This window comes from Perognathus longimembris, chromosome 18 (assembly GCF_023159225.1).
Source record: "Perognathus longimembris pacificus isolate PPM17 chromosome 18, ASM2315922v1, whole genome shotgun sequence".
Classification (NCBI taxonomy): Eukaryota; Metazoa; Chordata; class Mammalia; order Rodentia; family Heteromyidae; genus Perognathus; species Perognathus longimembris.
In genome coordinates, this window is record NC_063178.1 from 21,110,187 (window position 1) to 21,133,883 (window position 23,697).

The 23,697-nt window shown below is 40.3% G+C and overlaps 1 protein-coding gene and 1 long non-coding RNA gene across 2 annotated transcripts; one reads left to right on the top strand and one right to left on the bottom strand.

Annotated features, from left to right (window-relative positions):
• The first annotated feature begins 502 nt into the window (after positions 1 to 502).
• On the top strand, positions 503 to 22,697 carry LOC125366859 (mitochondrial poly(A) polymerase). Its single transcript, XM_048367583.1, has 10 exons — positions 503 to 669; positions 5,503 to 5,675; positions 6,606 to 6,839; positions 9,155 to 9,379; positions 16,839 to 17,050; positions 19,276 to 19,502; positions 20,368 to 20,460; positions 20,549 to 20,622; positions 21,993 to 22,413; positions 22,450 to 22,697. The coding sequence occupies exons 1-9, from the start codon at positions 516 to 518 to the stop codon at positions 22,338 to 22,340; spliced, it is 1,740 nt and encodes a 579-aa protein (XP_048223540.1). The 5' UTR covers positions 503 to 515; the 3' UTR covers positions 22,341 to 22,413; positions 22,450 to 22,697.
• On the bottom strand, positions 11,971 to 23,489 carry LOC125366860. The gene is made up of 3 exons (XR_007213985.1): positions 23,409 to 23,489; positions 23,161 to 23,167; positions 11,971 to 11,981 (listed from the first exon to the last, which is right to left on the bottom strand). It is a non-coding gene; the product is annotated as an uncharacterized LOC125366860 (long non-coding RNA).
• Between the last annotated feature and the right edge of the window lie 208 nt (positions 23,490 to 23,697).

Consider the following 23,697-nt stretch of genomic DNA (forward strand, 5'->3'; position numbering starts at 1 on the left):
TCCATTTATTACACTGCAAGTTATCCCAGGAACCACCGTATTAACACTTTCCCCCCCCCCACACACATAACTTCACTATTGTGAATAATATGACAATATTAATATTATGGAATAATCTTAAGTGTTAATGATTGTGACACATTCTCATGTCTTAATCATATGGCATAATAATAATATGGAGTAATCTTAAGCCTGCTGTGTTTGAGGCCCTTTAGGAACCAGATACCATGTTTACTTTGGATTTTTAAGTGTTATTCTCTTTTTTTCCTCCCCCTAATGACATTGACAGGACTTCACTTTCCAGCTTGCTGAGGTTGCATGAAGGAATGTACATCCAAGGGACGTGTAGTTAATCCAGTTGGAGGGGTGGTCGCAGAGGGGGCGAACGCCTTTCGCCTAGGTTTGGCCCTCGCCGCTTCCTGTCGGGCCCGGCGCATGCGCGATCGCGGCGCATGCGCGGAAGCCTTCCCCGCGCCTCCTGTCCGTTTCCCCCGCCGGCCCGCGTTGCGGCTGCCATGGCGGCTCGCGGCGTGGGTCTGCTGACCCGCCTGTCCCTCTGCTCGCGGAGGAGCCCGGCGCAGCGGCCCGTGTTCAGGCCCTCCAGCAGCGCGGGCCCCGCGGCCGTGGAGCTCCGCGGGGAAGAGCAGCCTCCGGGAGGCGAGGGCCCAGGTGAGGGCGGGCGGGGCCTCGCGCGGGCGGCGGGCGGCGGGCGGGCGGCGGGCGGCGGGCGGGCGCGGGGCCGCAGCCCCCGGGGGCCCCTCGCGGCCCGGCCCGGCGCGCCTTGGTAACCTCGGTGGTGGTGAGTGGCGGCGTCGGCGCGGCCCCGGACCCCCCCCCCCTCCCTGCCCCCCGGGCTCTCAGCCCGCGCGAGGCCTCGGGTCGCCGGCCCGCGTGCGCGGGGTGCGGTGCGCGGGGTGTGTGCGGGGGGCCCTGGCCGCCCGCCCTGCCCCGCCCCCCCGGCGGTCTTCCAGCGGACCCTCGGCCTAGCGGGGACCTCGCGCGGGCCCGAGCCGCCCGTGTGCTCAGCCTCGCTTCCACCCAGCAGGTGCATGGTGGGGGGGGGGACGGGGGGCGCTGGGGGGACCTCAACTCCACACGGTCCGCTGGTGGACATTTCTCCCGAGCATACCCCCCCTAAAATAAAACCACCGCCTTCACCAGACGACTGAAGACTCGTTTGGACGGGGAACCGGGAGAGGCTCTTCTCATACGGCATCTCGTTGGAATAATTGGCTGGATTGTGCTTAGTAGAAGCTGCTTTTGAAAGTACAACTAAAGCAACCCTGCAAATTTATATGAGAGATCCGCCAAAGGAGCTGTTTAATTTAGCATTCGTACGGTGCCTTAAGTTTGAGAGTATTTCATATGCTCTTTGAGACACAAAGCAAACTACTATTGGTTTTTATTTTTGGTACAAGTACTGGGGGCTTGAACTCAGAGCCTCATGCTGTAGCTCACCTTCCTCCTATCTCCCCCCCCCCCTCCTCCCCGTTGGTGCTCTGCCACTTGAGCTATGCTTCCAGTTCTAGCTTTTGGCTGGTCGGTTGGAAATAAAGCGCCTTGTGGATTTATCTGTCTAGGCTGGCTTCCAACCTCTGTCTTCAGATCTCAGCCTTTTAAGTAGTGAGGATTAAAGGCAAGCATGAACCACCAGCACTCAACTGATATTCTAGTTTATAGATGAGACAACAGACTAGTGAAAATGGCTGGCTCTATTAGGTATATCCAGAGGTAACATTAACAGTTAGACCCCCCCTTCTGACTTCAGGACTATCTTCCAACAAGCCTTGTTGCTTTTCTTTTCTAAGGAAATATTTCATTTACTACCCCAGTAATATAACTGTTCAGAGACACATTAAAAATGCTCAGAAGCGAAGATACTAACATCTTACTCTGATTTAGAGACATGCATTATTATAATTGAAAGGAACTCGAGACTCATCATTTTTCCAATGAGTATGAGAACAGTATTTGTGACATTGAATTTAAGAATGCATTGTCAAGACATTTACAGTAAAATTTTCTAGTAATAGGACCTCATAAGTCAGCCAGTTCTACTTTAGCTCTAACTGTAATAGTCAAAAATACTTAAAATCAGAGGTGAATCCTAATTTCTCCTTCCTGTCTGTTTTGACATAACTTTCTTAAAAGTAATGAAGAGCTGTAGTAGCAAGAGAATGGGTTCTTTGGATCAGTGACAAAAATTAACTCAGAAGCTTAAGTAGAATGGGAAGGTTGCAGCACCCCAGGAAACTGAACTGGAGGGAGGGCCTTAAACTACTGCATCATTGTAATCAGAGCGAAGTGTTGGTCTTCTCAGCAGAATTCCGCTTGTGGGTTTACAGTATCAGACTCTTCTGTAGGAGATTGGCAGAGGGAGGGAGTGTAGCCATGATCCCTGAACACAGGCTCGAAGCTTTCTCCACAGGGAGAAATAAGATTGTTCCTTTATGCTGAATGTGCAAAACCACAAGAAGCTTTTGTTTGGTTCTGTGCTCACTCACTGGACCAAGAGGATGTGTCCGAAATCATGTGATACTCATAGCCTCCCGGATGGACAGCTCCACAACCACAGACTATTTTGCTTTTTAAAAGCAAAGGTGTGCACTTACTTGAGTAAGGAGTGACAGATGCCAGCCACTAAACAGCAGCTTACCACTATTGGAGGATGTCTAGTTTCCTAGATGTTTGAATTTGCATAGTTTTTCCCTGTATTGATACTTTGTCTATCTTAAAAGGTTTTTTTTTTTCTTTTTTTAATTATGAGGTTCAGAAAAGTTGTGGGGACTATAAAGTACTGCTTAAAGAAAAGGTGCTATATTTTACTTGGTCAGCTTTCAGCCCTTAGGTTCTCACGAGGTGTTTGATTCATTTTTGTTGTTTGGATTTTTGGCTGCAAATCTCTACTGTGTCTACGATAATGTTTTTATTCCATTTTGTAGATGACTAAACAGGCCTGACCAAATGGCTAGCTTAATCTTCCCCATGTTCTTCTCAGATTAAACTTCTGCAAGGTTAGCTTTCCCCATTAAGTGCCTTGTCTTTATTTTGTTTTAATATGCCTTGGAAGTGTCTGGAGAGGTAAGTACCAAAATTAATGGCTATTATGAGAGCAAAAGATCTGGAGGAGGATTTATACCCTTATTTCACACAGTCACATTTCCATTTCCTTTAGAGACAAGAACATGTCAGTCGTATTGCAAGTGAGAGGGACGAGCGGTTCAGGTAGAGCCTGCAGCATAAGAAGGAAGGAAATAGGACTGATAGAAAAGGGGGACTCAGTAGACTGAGAAATTGAGGAAGACTAGAGTAGACTCTGAGCTCCACATGGAAGATACCTTCCATATTAAAATTAAATCAAATCCATTTGTAACATTCCTATGGGTTGCGTTCCTTCATAGATGCAAAAGTAAGGGAGTACAGAGGTGGAAGAGACTCTACCATGGAGAGGGCAGAAGTCTTCACACACCTGAGCCAAATTTGGAGAATGAATGGGAGTTTGCCTGACAGATACGAGAAGATGGGCATTCCAACAGAGAGATGAAGACAAGGAATTCATAGTATGTGAGAGTATCATGTGCACAGTACTGTATGTGAAAAGCACAGGAGGCAGACATGGCAGAAACGGGTGTTGAGGAGGCAAGATGGGGCAAAGATGGCAGCTGGGAGTTTAGGTATGCTACGGTCTTCAAGGCTGTAGGAGCGTTACCGAAGCATGTTAAAGCCAGCACAATCTCATGTCTGAGTTCAAACCCCAGAGCTGGCTTTCCTGCTTAAGTAGAAAAGGCAAAGGCTTTTTTTTCCCCCCACACATTGTCAGCAGGGTGGAGAATTGCTTGAGAAAGACAAAACTAGAATAATGGAGACTAAATATTGTGACATAGGCTTAGGTAAGAGGTTCATGTTAAAAAACTGGCATTGGTAATGGGGGGAGGGCACATACCTAAAAATTATTTTCAGTCATAAGGAAGGTGTTCCTAGGTGTTGGGTCCAAGTTCCCAGGGTGCCATTAGAGGCTTGTTTCTGGGTGGACAAAGGAGCGGTTTGGGGCTCGGCAGCGCCTACTGTCTTTAACCTGTATTTCTCTGTCTTGTCCTTGAAAGTACCTTGGAGTTTGCTGAAATTGAGAGAAAAGGAGAAAAGATTCTCCTTACTTCCATGTCAATTATGTCTTCTACTCTACTTAGTTGTTTTGGAACTTGGTTGAGAGTCTTGATCAGACTTGGTGGTTTGTAATTTCTGGAATTTACCATTCCAGACCAAAAAGCACGTGAGCTGCCCAACTAGAAGTTAAATGTCTTGGGGGAATTTTGAGCTGGAAGCTCATGCCTGTAATCCTCCCTACTCAGGAGGCTGAGATCACAGTTGAAAGTTTACAGTTCAAAACTAGCCTGGGCAGAGAAATCCCAAGAGACTCCATCTCCAAAATAACCAGCAAAAAACAAGACTGAAGGTGTGCCCAAGGAGTAGAGCATCAGCCAGGCAAGCAAATCCCAGTACTGGCAATAAATGAATGAACAAACAAATGCATTTTTCAAAGGTTGGGTTTGGAGGTCTGGGTGTGGTGGTGTTTGTAACTGTAATCTCAGCAGGTGGGGGTAGAGGCAGGAGGATCCTCATGAGGTTCAAGACCAGCTAGCCTGCATAGTGAGACTCTTCCCCCCGCCAGAAATTTCTGTTTGGCTTTAAAGTTTTCTTAGAACTCAAATTGTTGTTTTTTTTTTCTCTTTATACTTTAGTTCTTTTGTTGATTTTCCTTTTGTGGCAATTGGATGATTAATGTTTCATTCTTGACTGTCATAGCACCTGTCTGATTATTCCCTGTTTGTAAAACTACTTGCCCTAGATTTTTTTAAAGTGAAAAAGAAAAAAAAGCCTTATTTCCTCAGTGAAATCCTGAGTTCTTGGATAGCAACCATGGATGTATGTAGAGCAACTTGGTGTTAATTTTTGACTATATGGAGGACCTCATCAAGGAAAAGTTCCTTCATAACTTACTTTGTTACCCATATGATAAAACTATTCTCCACCTATATGATAAAAAGTATTTGGTTCTAAATAAAGCAGTCTGTCTGCCAGACTTAAGGTTTGAAAAAAAAAAACAAAACTTACTTTGTTACTCCTAAGCTCTTTACCTCCTAAATTCTTTGTTTCATTATCTCAGGCTTGAACTTACTTACTTTAGGCTTTGTGTTCATGTGTTTGTTGAAGTGTTAAATGAGTGTTTTTACTCTCCTGGGTTGGTTTTTCTGGTGTAGTAGAACTTTTCCCACCTAACGGAACTCTTCACTTCTGGCCTGGTCAATCAAAACAGGGGAAGTAAATAGTTTTAATGAGATATATCTGAGCAAGCCTTAAAGGAAGGGAAGAAAAAGGAAGGCATCAAGATGAAGCTATTTTAATTGTACATATGATCTCTTATACTCTATCAAAAATTTTTAAATGTACATGCATATGTTATGTGTATGAGACAGAAAATCCTTATTTTTGTTTCATTTGTAGGCACTGATGACAAGACTCCCAAAAAGAGATTCTCTGAGGTGCAGAAAGAAAGACGAGAACAGGCACAGCGGACTGTCTTAATACATTGCTCTAATAAAATCAATGAAAGAAAGTTTCTCAATTATTTATCTCAACATGGACCTATTAAAAATCATTTCTTCTATGAAAGCTTTGTACGTATCTCAGCGAATAGTCCAACTCAGTGGTCATGGTTCTGAAGGGTATTTTTGGTTGTTGTACTTTTGTTGTTGCCTTTGCAGTATGATAAATCAGGGTCTCTTCTGACATTTTACATATTTTCTTACCTATCGTGTTTTATTTGTGTTTTGTTTTGTGCTAATGGTGATAAAAACGTGGGGACATTTCTACTTGAGCCATGTCTTCAGCCCTTTTGCTTTGTTTCTGAGAGGGTCTTTTAACTTGGCTTGAGATAGCCTTGAATTTGGGAACTCAACCCTGCCTCTGCTTCTTGAGTAGCTGGGGTTATAGGTTTAGAACATTATGCCTGGCTTTATATTTCCTTAATGAGTTTTTTTTTTCTTTTTTTGGATACGAGAGTAGAAGTCCTTATAGTAGTACTTTAGAATTCGAAATAATTTATTTTGGGTTCCATTATGAATTATTGAGTAATATTAGCACAGTACTTTAGATAAAGGCCATTGGGAGGGAATCTTTGTTTTTCATTTTGGTTTTTTGATTTGTTTTAGTTTCTCCTGACTGATACTACTTTCCTTTTCTTAGTCTTCTTAGAGTAAGTAAAACCCATGCTTGGGGCTGGGAATATAGCTTAGCAATAGAGGGCTTGCCTAGCGTGCACAAAGCCCTGGGTTCGATTCCTCAGCACCACATGAACAGAAAAGGCTGGAAGTGGCGCTGTGACTCAAGAGGCAGAGTGCTAGCCTTGAGCAAAAAGAAGCCAGGGAAGCTCAGGTCCTGAGTCCAAGCCCCAGGACTGGCAAACAAAACAAAACCAGTGTCTGTGTTAGAATTACGTCGTTCATAAAATTAAAAGATGTGTTTTGTAGTATGGTACTTGTTTTGAGGATATCGTTCAATGTATCATGAGATGTGTCCTATTTTTTTTTTTTTATGTTTTGGTACAGGGTCTGTATGCTCTTGTAGAATTTTGCCAGAAGGATGCTGTAGATTCACTGTGGAACAGAAGTCAGACTCCAAGTCTGAGCACAGAGGCTGTGATTCCATTTCGATCGCGTTTCTTCAGTTTCAAGCTGAGGAACCCGTCAGGCCAGGGTTCTGGACAGCCCTGCGTGAAGATGAGCAATCAGTTGCCTCCTAAAAGCAGGAAGCTTTTCGATATACTTTATTATGCAGAAAGTGTAAGTTTATAGGTATACTTACCTCAGCTTCTAAAAGTATGCACGACATTTTATGTATTACAGAAGTTCTTAAGAAATACTTAGGGGTTACAAAGATGGGTAGTAGGAATGGATCCCCAACGACAGTTTTCTTCCATCTTTAGCTTTCTGAGAATTGCATCAAGTAGATGCTGTGTTTGGCATTTATGATCTTGACAAGCCATACATGATTTGAGATGTCATACAGTTTTTCTCTATTTCTTTTTTTTTTTTGTCAGTATTGGGCCCGAACCAGGGCCTGGGCACTGTCCCTCAGCTTTTGTGGTCAAGGCTACTGAGTGCTCTATGACTTGAGCCACAGTACTACTGGCCTTTTTAATGCTTAATTAGAAATGAGCCTCATGGACTTTCTTGCTCAGACTGGCTTTGAATAGTGATTCTCAGATCTCAGCCTTCTGAGTAGCTAGGATTATAGGCATGAGCCACTAGCACCTGGCTCTATATTTCTTTTAATGTCATGAGTGACATTTTTTCCTCTTAAGCCATTCTTGCATTCAGAGAGTAAACTACTTAGTAAAGGTGTGTTTTTAATGATATAGTTGCTTAAGTTTTTGTAGCTTTAATGTCTGTTAATCAATGTGATTGCTTTGTGAAAGTCAAAGTACACAATATATTGAGTGAAAAGTAAAAGTAACCCTTACCTACTTAATGCCCCATTTTTTTCTGTGCTTTTCAGAAGTGACCACAAAGTTTTTCATCTTTTTGGATAATTTGGATTTTATTTCTCTTTTCATCATAATGACAAAGAAAAAGTTGGTGGTATTGTAAAAGAAGTTTTCCTTTTTATAGTATCACATTCATTTTTTTCTTAAATAATGAGTCATTTATTATCTCTCTTAGTAAATACTGTATTTGTCTTACTCCAACTTGCCAAATGTTTTCTAGTTTTATTAGGCTTTAAAATCAGTCGATAGTTTTATTCTCAAAAGTACTCTGCTTTTAAGTTTTATTATTTAATTTTTTAATCTCTTATTTCTACTCTGTAAAAAAATTTGAGTTGAATGCTTTATTTCCAACATGGTTTTAAAATTTGATGCCATGATTTTTGTTGTTGCTGTTAGCTTGTTTGACTTTAAATACCTTTCTTTAAATATATCTTAAGGACTAGACTTGGAGGGTCACATGTATGTAATGGCTATAATCCCAGCATTTGGGAGTTTGAGGTTGAAGGATCTAGTTTCCTATTCTTTTTTTTTTTTGCCAGTCCTGTGGCTTGGACTCAGGGCCTGAGCACTATCCCTGGCTTCTTTTTGCTCAAGGCTAACACTGCCACTTGAGCCACAATGCCACTTTTGGCTGTTTTTGGTATATGTGGTGCTGGGGAATCGAACTCAGGGCTTCATGCATGGGACCCAAGCACTTTTGCCACTAGGCCATATTCTCAGCCCAGGTTGAAGGATCTAGAATCAAAGCCAGTCTGGATTACATAGTTTCAGGTCAGCCTAGGCTATGTAGCAAGACCCTGTCTCAAACAATCAAAAGCAAACAAACAAAAAATGTCCTTTACCACATTTCAAAGTCTTGATTATTTTAGTCTGTGCTGTACAAAGCTGCTTATAAGGAACTGGGAGATGTTGGGTCTTGACTGCTTGAACTGTGGCTACTCAAGTACTCTTGTGCCCTTTAACATTGCTTTTCTCTGCTAGGTAGCTTTGTGGATGTTTGACCTCTTCTGAGCATTTTATCACTTGAGTTTTCCTAAAACAGTATGTTAAACTCATCACTTATGGAAAGTAGTAACTTTTGTTCTAGTCAGCTTTTATTTCTAATTGTCATTAGTGCTTTTGAAAGATTTTTTTTTTTTTTTTTTTTTGCAAAAAAACCCTCTTTTTAAGACCAAACAGGAAGGGCTGGGAATGTAGCCTAGTGGTAAGAGTGCTTGCCTCATATACATGAAGCCCTGGGTTCAGTTCCTCAGCACCACATATATAGAAAAGGCCAGAAGGGGCACTGTAGCTCAAGTGGTAGAGTGCTAGCTAGTCTTGAGCAAAAAGAAGTCAGGGACAGTGCTCAGGCCCTAAGTTCAAGCTCCAAGACTGGCCAAAAAAAAAAAAGTCCAAACAGGAGAAACATGGCATATTTTTATATGCTATCAGGTCTTTGGAAGCAAGGGGACAGTTATTTTGTGGGATAGGGATGTAACTCAAGGTTTGCCTAGCATGTGCAAAGGCCCGGGTTTGATCTTAGACTGCTCTAAAAAGAAGGAAGAAGAAAATGATGGTCATTTTCTGTGATCTCTGCATCGTCTCTTTTGTTGCTTTGTTTTTGTCAGCTAGGTAGATGATCAGCTGAACAGTCTGCTGAAGGAATTTGAGCTCACGGAGGAGAACACCAAGCTCCGCTATCTTACCTGCTCCCTCATTGAAGACATAGCAGCGGCTTATTTTCCCGACTGTACCGTCAGACCTTTTGGTTCCTCAGTGAACACTTTTGGGAAATTAGGATGTGATCTGGACATGTTTTTGGACCTAGATGGATTTAAAACACAAACCACTAACAAGGTAAATTATATTTCTTTATACTGCTATAACTTAAAATTAATTAGAAAAGAGACATCTTTGGGTTAATTACTTAGTAAACATGGTAACAGAATAGGGCTTATTTGATAGAAATCCACAAACTACAATACTGTGGACTTTAAAGGACTGCAGCATTTTAAAGTCTATTGCTTATGGATTTTGTTGATTTGTTATTCAGATTCTATATTTAGATTATATTCTGATTTTTAATGTGAACTATTTTTTTAAATATATAATTTTATTGTTACTAAGGTATTGTACATAGCAGTTACCATTTCAAAAGTCAGATGAATTTAAGTACATTTCATTTTTGAACAATGTTACCCCTTTCTCAGTTACCCTCTCCTGTCTCTGCCTACCGGTTTCATGGCTCATTTTCCACATACTGTATACTAAATACTATGATGAACTAGTTTTTATCTGTGTGATATAGTTACCAAAATATTTCTTGCAGATTTTAGTCAACTTTTCCTTAAAATTCTTTTAAAGTTTTTTTTATTCAAAGACCACATATAGGTATATAGTATATGATTTATATTATATTGGATCATTTAAATTTTCATCAAATTACTTCATTTCTGTAAATACTTAAGTTGTCTTTTGTTAACTAAGATGGTCACTTGCTGTCTGCTCTCATGTATTCTTTGCTTTCAGCCTTTATATTTGTTGCTTTATTTTGTGTGTATCTCTTATAAATACCAATGTGATTTTACCCCAGTCTTTGAGTCTTTTTTTTTTTAATTGGCGTTTAAACTCAGAGTTTGTCACGTATTGGACAGGCACTCTACTGTGTAAACCAGGCCTCCACCCCTGCTCTGTTATTTTTGAGAAGGGTCTCATTTTTGTCTGGGCTGTTCCAGACGAGGCATGATCATCCTGTTTCTCCTTTCTGTCGTAGCTGAGACGGCAGGTACACACCCGTCAGGCCTACTTTTTCTGTTGAGATGTGGGTCTTCATTGGCCAGATTGCCTTGGAATGGCAGCAGTCCTGATCTGTGCCTTACTTAAAACAAAAAAAGTTAGTGGGATGGCAGTCCTGATCACAGCCTTTTTAAAAAAATGTTAATTTTTTATGGCTATATTCTTTTTCATGATTCAAGCTAATAATGTGTGCCTTTATGTGGATGGATACCTTTGTGTGGATGTTCAGGTTACTTCATCCCTGCAGATGTTACTTCTGAGCCCTTATAAAATCTCTTGTATATGTCTCCCATATTAGCTAGTACTATTTTAGCTTTGCCATCATCTTTTCATTCTTCTCATTTGCCTTTTCTATCTGTGGTCACACATTCCCTTAATAGGTCCTCAAGCTGTAACACTCCCTTGTGTCCTCCTGTGACAAGCCCTGACATCCTACTACCCTGTTGGGATGTTCTCACAAGCTTATAAACAGTTCTTCTCCGTAGCATGTATTGAAATGATTTGTCTCCTGTTTGTTTAAATCATAATTTCTCATTGTGCATCTTCCATCCTTATATACACAGTTTTCTGGGATCTGGGATTCTGAGGCACTTTTAGAATATCATAGAAAGATCAGTTTTCTGTCCCTTTAGTCAGTAGAATTATCTGTTCATCCCCCACTGTTGATAGGCAGCTTTTCAAGGCCTTTTTCGGACTCTACTTTCCTGAACCACCTTTCCTTCTTTATTTTCCCCCTTAGTTAAAATTCATGCTTTTCTTTCTTTTTAAGTGTTTCTGGTATTTCTTTTCCAGGTTCTTGGTTCATGTGTAGTGAGTTCATCTTAACTGCTACATACATCTGCTGTGACCTTAGCTTGGGCAGAGCACAGGCATGTCTGTTGTATACTTATCTCACAGTACTGCTGCCGCAGTACTGAACTAAGCTAGCTAGGTATAGAAAACAGAGCATAATTAAATGGGCCAGTTTTATAAAAACTAAATATGCTTAAAATTGTATTGAGATCTTGGCAAGAGTCAAATACGTTGTGTGGGGTAGGTTTTGTTGTTTTGTTTTTGGTACTGGAACTTGAACTCAGGGTCTGACACTTGCTAGGCAGATACTCTACTGCTTGAGATGCCCCTTCATGCTTGGCATGTATCACCACACCCAACATTTTTCTATTGATACTGGGTTGTGAGAACTTTTTCCCAGGCTGGCTTCAAACTGTAGTTGTTCCCATCTCAGTTTACCCAGTAGCTAGGAGTGTAGCCACTGGTACATGGTAGAAGAATATTACTAAATAACCAAGGAGCTGCCCATTGTGCAAGCAGGAACCATTGTCTTACTCTGTCTGAAGCACAGGCAAAAGTTGAAAACTTAGTTGGAGCTTAGCTCTTAAATTGCTGGGGGATTTTTAGGAAAATCCATTCCAAAAAACATTGCGCTAGTGGACATTATTTTGCATGTAGGTTTGACTTAGGAAAGTGTTGATATAAATGCACATGCTTGTTTAAGATTTTTTTTTTTTTTTTGGAGTATGTGTTTAAGAATTTATTTATTTGCAAGTCCTGGGGATTGGATTCAGGGCCTGAGCACTGCCCCTGGCTTCTTTCTTTTGCTCAAGGCTAGCACTCAATCTCTCGAGCCACAGCGCTACTTCTGGCTTTTTCTGTTTATGTGATGCTAAGGAATCAAACCCAGGGCTTCACGCATGCTAGGCAAGCACTCCAACGCTAAGCCACATTCCTGGCCCTTAAGAATTTTTTGAGATATATATTAATTTAAATTACAATAGCTTTGCAGTTGTGAAAACATTGACAAAATAATGAAACATTCAAGCACTCGTCAACTCATGTAGTCACAAAGCCACCTTTCTCTGGTATTTGATTCTTCCCCTCCCCCTTTTAATTTTAGTTCTTCCTTGTTTTGTAACTCTTGGTGTTTGTGTTTTATTCCTCAGCCTAAGTTAAAGGGAGTAAGGAAGACTATGTTAGCCATTTGATGTCTCAGCACTGTGAATGATGTCTTGGGCAGGACAGGCACTAACCAGACTTTTGGCTAATAACTAACTTAATTTATTCATTCATCAAAATGGCCAGTGCTAGCTAGTATTGATCAGTTTTATCACATGTGAAAGATGTTTAGCTCTCAGAAAGATCATTATAGCAGCAGATCCTAGCTTACATGCTTTTGCTTTTTTTCCTTCAGTCTGCTTTTTTAATAGGATTCTGCATCTCGAGGGAGTTAAGTGGAAGAAGTGACAGTAATTCCTAACAACTGTGTTCTGTATGGAAATGATAGTTTCCTTTCTGTTTTTCCTTTTTAAATTATCTGCCACTAGGTAGTGCTATAGGAATAGTGAGTGAATACTAGTAAGGTTGAATTAGCTATTTCTGAAGAATTCTTTAGTTTTATTTATTTTATAGAGGAGAGTGGTTTTGATAGATATCATCTCCTACACCTTTTGTAATGACATTGTTTCATTCTGTGCAGTGCGGGTTTATCTAGTTACCTGTGCTGTACAGGTCAGGTTATGTTTTGATATCAGACAAGACGGGAATCTGTGGCTTAGCGCGTTAGTCACACTGTAGACATTACAGGTTTCCTGTGCTCTGCCATCGCTGATACAGTGAAAGGCCGTAGAGTTGAGCATTGGCTCTTTACATTTCGACCAGGAACAGCTGCCTAGAACTCTCTCATCTTTCACTGGTCAGAGCATAGCACGTGCCCATGCTTAACTTCAGGTGTAGGGCCATGATACCCCACCAGATACCGTGGAGGTAGTATGGAATATTTGGTATTCCATTTATTAGGGTAGAATCTTTGGTATTCCATTCCATTCACCTGGTTACAGTTTCTTGTCCCAAGTACCACTTGTCAGATTTGTGCCCTTCACAGTATGGAATGGTTAAAATTTCATTACTGCCTTCTCATATGTTAGGCTTGCCCTTCCTTTGCTTCTGTGCCCTGAGTGTAGCATTCCCTATCCACTGTTCCTTGTTTTTGTTTTGTTTTCTTTATTGTCAAACCATCCTAAGTGGTTACACTGAGATCTTTGCTTTTATTCTTTTTTTTTTTTTTTTTTTTTTTTTTTTGCCAGTCCTGGGCCTTGGACTCAGGGCCTGAGCACTACCCTGGCTTCTTTTTGCTCAAGGCTAGCACTCTGCCACTTGAGCCACAGCGCCACTTCTGGCCATTTTCTATATATGTGGTGCTGGGGAATCGAACCCAGGGCTTCAGGTATACGAGGCAGGTGCTCTTGCCACTAGGCCATATTCCCAGCCCCTTTGCTTTTATTCTTAATGGAAGATATTTCTCTTTTTTCGTTTTCCTGTTGAAGAGCTCCCTACTTTATTACTTGCTCTTGTTTGGGTTTCTACGTGGAGTAGTGAAATACGAAAGTTACAAGGATGGATCAAATGACTAGAGTTTTGAAACCTCAGTTGTTTGTTTGTTGTACCAGTCCTGGGGCTTGAACTCAGAGCCTGGATGCTGTCCCTGAGCTTTTTTGCTCAAGGCTGGCACTCTCCCACTTGAGCCACAACTCCATTTTTGGCTTTTTGGTGGTTAATAAGAGTATCCTGGACTTTCCTGCCCAGACTGGCTTGGAAATATGATCCTTAGATCTCTAGGATTAGAGGCATGAGCCACTAGCAGAAACCTTAGTGTTTTTAAGGGAAATCTATTTTTTATTCACTTTAATGTAAAAGTATCCTACTACCTAGGAATCTAACATGACAGAAGTCAGTAAAGAAAAATATATATAACATGTTTACTTAATGGGGATTGTTTTTATCCATGTAATATTTGTGTAGGTTAATTGATTTTTCCTGATAATAAAATAATAGCTACAGAAATGCATAATGTAAATATCTCTGATGGTCTAGCCATCTAGAGATAATCACAGTGAATTGTACTAATGTGTTTTATGCTGGATTTTTTCCCTTTTCATATTAAGTACTTTAAAAATTAATATTTTATTTTATTGTCAGTTGTGTAATTTGAAATCAGAGCCTGGGTGCTGTCCTTGAGCCTCTTTGTGGCCCACACTGGTGCTCTGTCACTTGTGCCACAGTGCCACTTTGAGTTTCTGAGTGTTTAATTGGAGATAAGAGTTTCATGGACATTTCTGCCTGGGCTGGCTTGGAACTGCCATCCTCAGGTTGCAGTCTCTTGAGTAACTAGGATTACAGGTGTGAGCTACTCGTGCCCAGCTTAAAAATATTATTTGCAGGTTATAACTTAATCTGCAAATTCTAACTTGACTTTCTCCCTGTATTAGTGTCTTAGCAATTGAATCTACTGCATTTAAACTGCTGAAGAATGAATGTGCTGTAATTTACTTAAACAATTCTTCATTTGTTAGATAATTAGGATGCTGTCTTCTTTTCCTACTCTTAATTACTCTATTTGTTAATGTTCTTTGGTTGCAGAAAGCAGCCCAAACTAGCATAAGCCAAAGAAAGAACTGGAGGAGTTAGAAATGTAGATGAGTTTTAGGAAAGGACTAGGGAATTTAAGCTATGGATTTCTCTATATTTGCTTTATTTAGCTTTATGTTTCATTCCTTCTTTCTTAACTCCATTGACTTTACTTTTTCATGCTTGTCATATAAACATATCTGCCCCAAACCTTCTGCATTACACACTTCAGCCACACGGTTTGCCTTCGAATCCCATTTCTAGGAGGCATCTTGGTGGTTTGGTTCACTCCTGCAGTGCTTAGTTAGGTCCGCTGTCCATGAGTGGCCCACATGGCTGAGAGGAAGGGGCTAGATTTCATAGGAAACCTTAATGTTTAGCCTGGCATTGGTGGCTCAGGCCTGTAGTCCTCGCTACTCAGGAGGCTGAGGTCTGAGGATTGCTGTTCAAAGCCCTGGCAGGAAAGTCCACGAGACTTGATCTCCAATTAGCCACCAGAAAACCAGACAGAGGTGGTGCTGTGTCTCATAGTGGCAAATGGTGTGCCTTGAGCTGGAGAGCCCAGGGACAGCGCCCAAACCCAGAGTTCAGTCCCCACGACCATCCTCCCCTCTCCCCCCCCCCCCCCACCCAGGTGAATGAGTGCTAGAAGAGAGAAGCAGGGGCTTTTGAGAATAGGGAAGTTTCCTAAGCCAGGAAGAGTTGAAAAGGTGTCTGTCTGTGTCATGAATGATGCAAAGAATGGCTTGGCTTGGCTTGTTCATGCAAGTTCTCCTTCGAAATAATCTTAGCACAATTGTATGCATTTCAAGTTTCAGTAGATATTGATTAACATTTCTAAAAGAAGTTTGTCCCTAGATGCGCTCTGCCTACAGTGTCTGCATCTCCTGTACCCCCAGTACTGACAGTCATTCAGCCTTTTTGTTTTTGTCAGACTTATTAGTGAAGAGCCTCATTGCTGTTTTAATCTTTTTTGGTTTCTAGAACACATGAGCATCTTTTTTTGTTGTTGTGAATATCAGCTGTTTTTATTTCTTACTCATCTTCTTATATCTGCTTTAAAAATTTAGTATGTTCTTCATTTTTTTCCTTATCACGAATACAAAACAAACTCTTTGTAAACTAGTCCTTTGTGTGACATGTATTGCTGTTTTGCTTTTTATCGAGTAGCAAATGTATGCTTTGCCTTAACATGGTTTAGATTTTCATGCAATCATGCTTATTTCTTCTATTTTCAGTCATGCTTTGAGTCCTTTGCTAATCTAATATTTGAAACATTTGCTTGTTGGCTAGTACTTTGCTAGTGTACTTTTTACATTGAGGTTTTGATCCATGTTAGATTTACTTCAGTTTAGGAATAAACTATGAATCTAGTTAGTTTTCTCATGGTAATTTGACTTTTCTTGACTATGACTTTTTCCCAAGTAATTTTCAGTTTATCTCACTAAATAGTGTCTATACATGGCTATCTCTGTGTCCAGTCTGTTTTCTCTTCTTGACCTATTATCCTCTCTTACTGTTGTGGTTTTATAGTATGTTGTGTCTATAGTATCTTTTGTATCTATTGAAATTCAGTGGCTAACTAGGACAGGGCAGATGTCTGTCAGTTTATACAATGAGTGGTTCTGTGTATACTACTAAGATATCTTCTATGCTGTGATACATACGTTAGCTATGTAAACTCAGTGAATTTGCATGTTTGTACTTTATATGTATTCTAGAGAAACATATGGTCACCAAATAAACATCTTCTAGGTCTTTTTGGAGTGCTTACATGAAGAATTCATACATTGTTATTGTATATGTTTGTTTAGCAGGAATGATTGAGGGCATCCCTTCAGAAAAATTTTATTAAATCTCTCTGTACAACAAATGCAACGTGTTGTTCAGTATATATACACTATGTGGAAAATGAAGTATGTAACTTGTGGGCAGGGGCAGGAGGGACAGAGTGGGGGAAAGTGAAGGAAGGGGTGATATTGTCCAAAAAAGAAATGTGCTCCTTAGAACTTATGAAATGTACCCATAGTCCCCGTGTACAACACCTTAATAATGACAGTCAAGTTATATTAAATTTTTACCAAACCCCTTGTTATAAATGTGTGTTTTTATGATTTAGAACATTGGAAATTTTTGGATGGAATTTCAAGTGAAAAGTGTTCCTTCAGAAAGAATTGCGACTCAGAAGATCCTGTCTGTGATAGGAGAGTGCCTCGACCACTTTGGCCCCGGCTGCGTGGGGGTGCAGAAAATCCTGAATGCTCGCTGTCCACTTGTGAGGTTTTCTCACCAGCCGTCTGGGTTTCAGTGTGATTTGACTACTAACAATAGGTATGCGCTCCTAAGTGTACTGTTGTCAATGTCAACGTTATATGATATCAGCTGAGGTCTTCTTGGATAGACACAGTGGCCTTGAGCTTTTACTCATACTTGAATAGCATTTTTTTAGATGTAAAAGTAGGAAATCCTTTTTTGAAAAGTTATTATTATAGCTCTTGGCAGTTGGGAGTTTCTTACACAAAATGATAATGTATTATTGTGTTAATGTTAACTGTTTATTACTCTAACAGTGAAATATGTTCACTTGTGTAGCTCAGTGTTGCAAAATATATCTGTTTATAATAATCTTCTAAAGTATACTTCTAAAGTAAAGTGGCAACTTGAGTTTGCCCTGGGAATCGTTCTGTGATCCCTGCAGCATGAGTAGCAGAGACATTCGATGTTGGGTTAGGTCAAAAGGGGTGCGAACAGAGTAAGATTTGGTGCTCTTCCTTAGCACCTTACATCCTGTTGTAGTAACCTGTTTGCTTAAAGAAAAGTGTTACACTCTGTACATGTACCCCAGGCTCGTAATAGGGAAAAGTCCTAAACTGAGGATTCTATCCTCCTTCTGGTATTCTCCCTTGTTAGATTGCAGTTATCTGCTAGAATAAACATAGTTGAAAATAGTTTCAGGAGGGCTGGGGATATGGCCTAGTGGCAAGAGAGCTTGCCTTGTATACATGAGGCCCTGGGTTCAATTCCCCAGCACCACATATACAGATAACGGCCAGAAGTGGCGCTGTGGCTCAAGTGGCAGAGTGCTAGCCTTGAGCAAAAGGAAGCCAGGGACAGTGCTCAGGCCCCGAGTTCAAGGCCCAGGACTGGCCAAAAAAAAAAGAAAATAGTTTCAGGAAATTCAATCCAGAGTAGTTTTGGCTAAACTGAAGTGTTCGGCCAGTAAGCTGCTGAAAACTTCCAGTTTCTCTCATGTAGACCAGAGTGGAGGCTGTGCTCTTTTTTTCAAATTTCAGTATAAAAATAAAAATGCATGCTGTACTTTTACCACTATTGTTTTCATTGCAGTATCTAAAACAGGGTAAATATAACACAATAGTATTACAATAGTGTTATTTTCTTTTTCTCTTTGGGATAGGTTTATAAAAATGTTTACCTCAGAATTTATGTGTTGTTTATACATGCTTTCTTTAGGTTTTTGTAAGTGTGCAGTGTTTTTTTGTATCAGATTGCTTATACTATTTGGTATTTATTGCTTACAGTATTTATTTGATATGTATTGCTACTATTTATTGAAAATTTATTTTTTCAGTTTAACTTAGTTTTATTTAAATGTACAAAATTGTTAGATGCTATGAATTTCTATTTGCCATTTGTTCTCTTCTCTTGAAACTTAGATGTAGATGCTGTGGTGACACTTGAGTTGATGCTAGGAAATAATTTTGTGCCCTGTGCCAGTTCTTTTCGAAATTACAAGACATGATTTGATCAGTAGGAATTCAATTTTAAAAATCTCCTTTATCTTTGACTTTGTGTTTTGATCAGGAAACTTACTGAACATAGATTTTTCAGTCTACGGTTAAATTTTTATTTCTTTTATTTATTATGAGTGAGAGATGACACAGAGACAGGCAGGGCTCCACTCTGCTGTGCACAGCACAGAACTTAGAGACCCTTCTAAGACCCCGCTCCCTGTGCCAGCCCCCTCGTATCGGGGACCATGGCCAGTACGATCATGTCCCTGCTCTGAAGTTTGACTTACCAGCAGACTATCTCTAGACAGCTTTTGCTTTTATAAATATTAGACTTAAATAATCTTGGCTATCTCACATAGTGTAAGAATTTCATCTAAATGCTTGACAAGTAAGTAAAATGTTTTCCACATTAGGTTAATTTGTCTACCAAATGACTGTAAACAAGGTGGAGAACCTCAGTACAAAGTGCTTGACTTTAGATAGAAAGTCTTTGTAACTACAAAGAGCTCTGTACATATATACATTTCACGCATTTAAATCATTTTTAGGAACTTGGATTAAAATTTGTTTTAGAACCTGGTGATTGTCAAAATTTAAAAATGTTTCAGTTGTATTGAATATGTTGGATATTCCAACATTTACATTAAGTTTTATATTGTAAATGCATAATGCTTACATATATGTTGCATGATGAATCATGGTGTTCTGAATGCATTCAGATATAGTGAGATATATGGAGAGGTTCCAAGATGTGGGTTTAGATTTAGGGATTTTGAACATTCTTTCTGTTTTTCCTTTCTGCAGGATTGCTCTGAAAAGCTCAGAGCTTCTTTATATCTACGGTGCCTTGGATTCAAGAGTGAGAGCCTTGGTGTTCAGTATACGACATTGGGCTCGTACACACTCACTGACAAGCAATATTCCTGGTGCTTGGATTACAAACTTCTCCCTTACAATGATGGTCATCTTCTTCCTCCAGAGAAGATCACCCCCTATTCTTCCAACCCTGGATTCCCTAAAATCCCTAGCCGGTAAGTCTCCTAAGACTTCTTGACATTATGGAAACCTTCATCATGTGTGCCCAAAGCCGTATCATGTGTCTTCTTGATTTTTAAGGCTCAATAGTAAATGGAATTAAGTTTGTGAATCTGACATTTAAGTGATTTATTTATTCTCCCCTCCCACCCTGTAACTTGAAGTCTTCCCATAATTCATAAAGCTTCCACTACCTCCCAAGAACTTTGGATAGAAGATGTCCTTGCTTAGACTTGTGAAGAGCAAAGTTTATGTTCCACGAACATACTGTACATTTCCTAGTGGCAGCTAGCTTAGGAGTATGTGGTTTGTGGAGGCTATGTATCCATCAATAATTAGGAAAATGTGTACCTCTAAAAATTTTAATAGGAATATAAAAATATGAACATCCAAGTCTACTTTGTTATTACTTCTGAATGAGAGAATTGTCACTAGCATATTTTGGAGGTTTGAAAAAACATTCTTAGAACATGCGGTTTGTGTCATGTATGCATCATCAGGTCAAAACACAAAATGGTCATAGGGATGGGAATTGAAATCTCAGTTTAAGTATGGACGAAGATGTGTCATTAGTTTGATGAAAGATAGGAACTCCATGCATTTTCATTTACAATGACAAAACAGGTTAATTCAAAAGACTATATTAGGAATTGCTGAGTTGTTAGAAAATAATTCTGTTGTGCTAAAGAAAATCTAATTGTTGGTTTCACTATAATGAGTATAATTCCTCAAATCTGTCGGCTGTAAATAGCAACAGTAATAGGGCACAATATATGTTTTTGTTTATTTAATTCATATTTCTTTTGGTGAAGGGGGAAATACCTTTGAAATATGACAGCTTTTCTTTTCTATGTATTTAAGGTACTGAAGATAAATGTGTAATAGAAGGCAACAATTGTACCTTTCTTAGTGACTTGAATAAAATTAAACCTTCAGGAAACACAGAAACACTAGGTAATTTGTGCTGGGTGGGGGGAGGTTCTGTGGTTTGGTTTTTTTTTTTTCAAGCAGATTTCTTATTTTCTTTTTTATTGTCTTGCAGAATTACTACTGAAGGAGTTTTTTGAGTATTTTGGCAATTTTGCTTTCAATAAAAATTCCATCAATATTCGACAGGTAAATAAATGCTTTCGTGTCTGGTTTCCTCCACTGTATTGATGTTTTGGCTAGTTTGGTTTTGGAAGTACTCTACCCAGTTTTCTTTCAAGTGTGCCAGTACAGTTACCTTCTGAGCGGTGCTCTCCAGCCTCTGCCTTCTGAGTGCTGGCGTTGCAGGTGCGGTATGATACCCTGCTCTGTTTTCCTGTTGAATGAGCCCACAGGAGCCACGCTGAGGGGCTTCCAAAGCAGCAGTGATTTGAGTGTGCTCTCACTTCTCCCTTCAGCCCATTTATTATCATATTTAAGAATTCTAATTTTGTGAGTTTGGGTTCCCATTGTAAAAGGTATATTTTTCAATGGGTCTCAAAAATAAATTCATTTTCATCTTGGTTTTTTCGTTGTTGTAGTTTGGTGCCAATCCTAGGGCTTGAACTTAGGGCTTGGGAGCCGTTCCCGAGCTGCTTATGCTCAAGGCTAGCCCACTACTGCTTGAGCCACAGCCCCACTTCTGGCTTTATATGAGTAATTTATTAGGGATGAGAGTCATGTACTTTCTGCCCAGGCTGGCTTTGAACCGTGATTCTCAGATCTCAGTTTCTTCTTCAGTGCTGGGATTGCAAGCATGTGATACCATCCCCAGCCTTTTATTTCATCTTCTCTTTTCTTTTGGCAGTACTGTGGTTTGAGCCTAGGGTCGTCCAACAGTTAGGCAAGGGTTTAAACATTGAACCAACTCTTTAATATGTGTTACTTTGAGATACATTTGCCTGGATACATACCTGAAGCACAGTCCTCCTATTTTACGCTTCTTACCCTAGCTGGGATGACAGGTGTGCCACCATACTCGTGTGTGTGTGTGTGTGTGTGTGTGTGTGTGTGTGTGTGTGTGTGTGTGTGTGTGTTTCCCTCCATTGAAATGGAGTCCTAAGGCCTTCTTTGCCTAGACTGGTCTTGAGTTGCCATCCTCCCTTGCTAACCCTTCCAAGTAGCTAGGATTACAGGTAGGAGCTACAGTGACTGGCTCAGTCTTACTTTCTTTTTTGTTTTGGTTTTCTTTTTAAGCTCTTACCTTAGGTAAAAGTAGATTAATTGAAAAGATATTTTCATTGTTGACCTTGTCCAGCTACCTGTCATCTGAGCAATGACAACTTTAGTCATAGATCATAAACCTAAGTTATTTTTCTCCAAAGAGTACTCAAAACTACAGGAAGAAAAAGGACAAAAACAAAAACCACCACATGGTGTATGACGTACACAAATACATGCTCATGTAACATTCATACTTACTCAACTCTCTTAGCAAAGAAATGGTTTGTAAAGGTAGTACTGGTGTTTTGTAGGATGTTGATATTCTTATGCCCTTCATATGCTCCTTCTTTCTTTAGGGAAAGGAACAAAACAAACCTGATTCATCTCCTCTGTACATTGAGAATCCTTTTGAAACTTCACTCAACATAAGCAAAAATGTAAGTCAAGGCCAGGTGCAAAGATTTGTAGATATGGCCAGAGAAAGTGCTTGGATTTTAGATCAGGACAACCGAGTTTCCTCCGAAGATAGGCCCTGGGGCCTGGCAGCCCTTCTGATGCCCTCCACAAACATCAAGTCTCGCAAGAGGTCCAAGAGCAAGCCCGCAAGTGAGAGAGTCAGGAGCTTGCTAGAATCTATTAAACAAGGCAACACCGTAGTTCCTGATAGCACTGATGGGAAAAGAACCATGGGTACGCAGACATAGTGCGGCTGCAGGCCGAGGTTGGCCCCTGGCTGCCAGGGAGGCCTGGTGTGGACTTCTCCAAGGCAGCTGTCGTCCGGCGTCCTGTTCTCATCTCCTCATGGGTCCCTTTTCCCGGCTGCTGTGTCACTCTGGATGTGTTCATTCAGACCAGTGTGGTACCCAGGCAGCAGGCACAGCGTGGATGACAAAGACTGGGATGGACTTTTAAATAACCTGTTCCCACCTAATGGCAAAAATCAGTTTTCAAATCAAACCATTGTCGATGTCCACGTCAGTCCCTGGATGGAAAGCATTTTGAAGGACTTCTGGTGTCTGTACATCGGCAATGAATGCAATAAAGCTTCTGAATTTGGTAATCTTGCAATATACAGTTTTCTAATTTTCAAACAAAGTACTCTTATTCATACATAAGGTAAAATGAGTTGTTTTGTGTTTTTAAAACCCAAATGTAGATATATTTCATTCACGGCATTCAAGGTGTTCATAGTCCAATATTTAAAAATACTGATAAATATTTTTAAATGGTAGCTTTTCTGTCTTTAGGTAAAAAAATAAATCTTACTTCTACTAAACCGTTACCTGATATTCTCAACACTTTCTCCCTTGGTTTTTTTGGGAACTCCCCTCTCCTTGTAGGAAAGAGATCCTTATGGAAATATAATTCATTTGCATTCTCTATGGACTCATTTTTTGTTATTTTCCTCATTTGATTTTATTTATTTTTTGCCAGTCCTGGTGCTTGGACTTGGGGCCTGAGCACTGTCCCTGGCTTCTTTTTGCTCAAGGTTAGCACTCTCTATCCCTTGAGCCACAGCACCACTTCCGGCCTTTTCTGTGTATGTGGTGCTGAGGAACCGAACCCAGGGCCTCATGCATGCTAGGCAAGCACTCTACCCCTAAACCACATTCCCAGCCCTGGACTCATTTTAGTGTTTGTCACTTAGTTATTGTAGTGTTTGTAATCATAGACTTGAGCCAGCCGGGCTCCTTGGCAAGTGCTCATTTTCCCCAAACCTGGTTTTTTTAACATGAGGGGGAGAACTGTGCCCACTCCACCTTATGTATGACCCTGGGGTGGGAGCCTGGCACATGGGAAAGGTCCAGGGTCTTTGTGTCTTACCTAAGTGCTTGCCACCATCACTTCCAGATCTATACAGTGTATCTATACAGATAGGTACATGTACATCACAGCGTGTAATGCCTTACAGATTGGACCCATGTCTAACAAAGTTCACTTATGTTTTATGTATTTACACATAGGTTGGTAGTAATTATGCCCTATTTTAATAATTTTGTATTTGAAACAATTTCATGGTGTAGCGTTGTCTATTTGTAGGACCGGATCAGGTACCTCAGT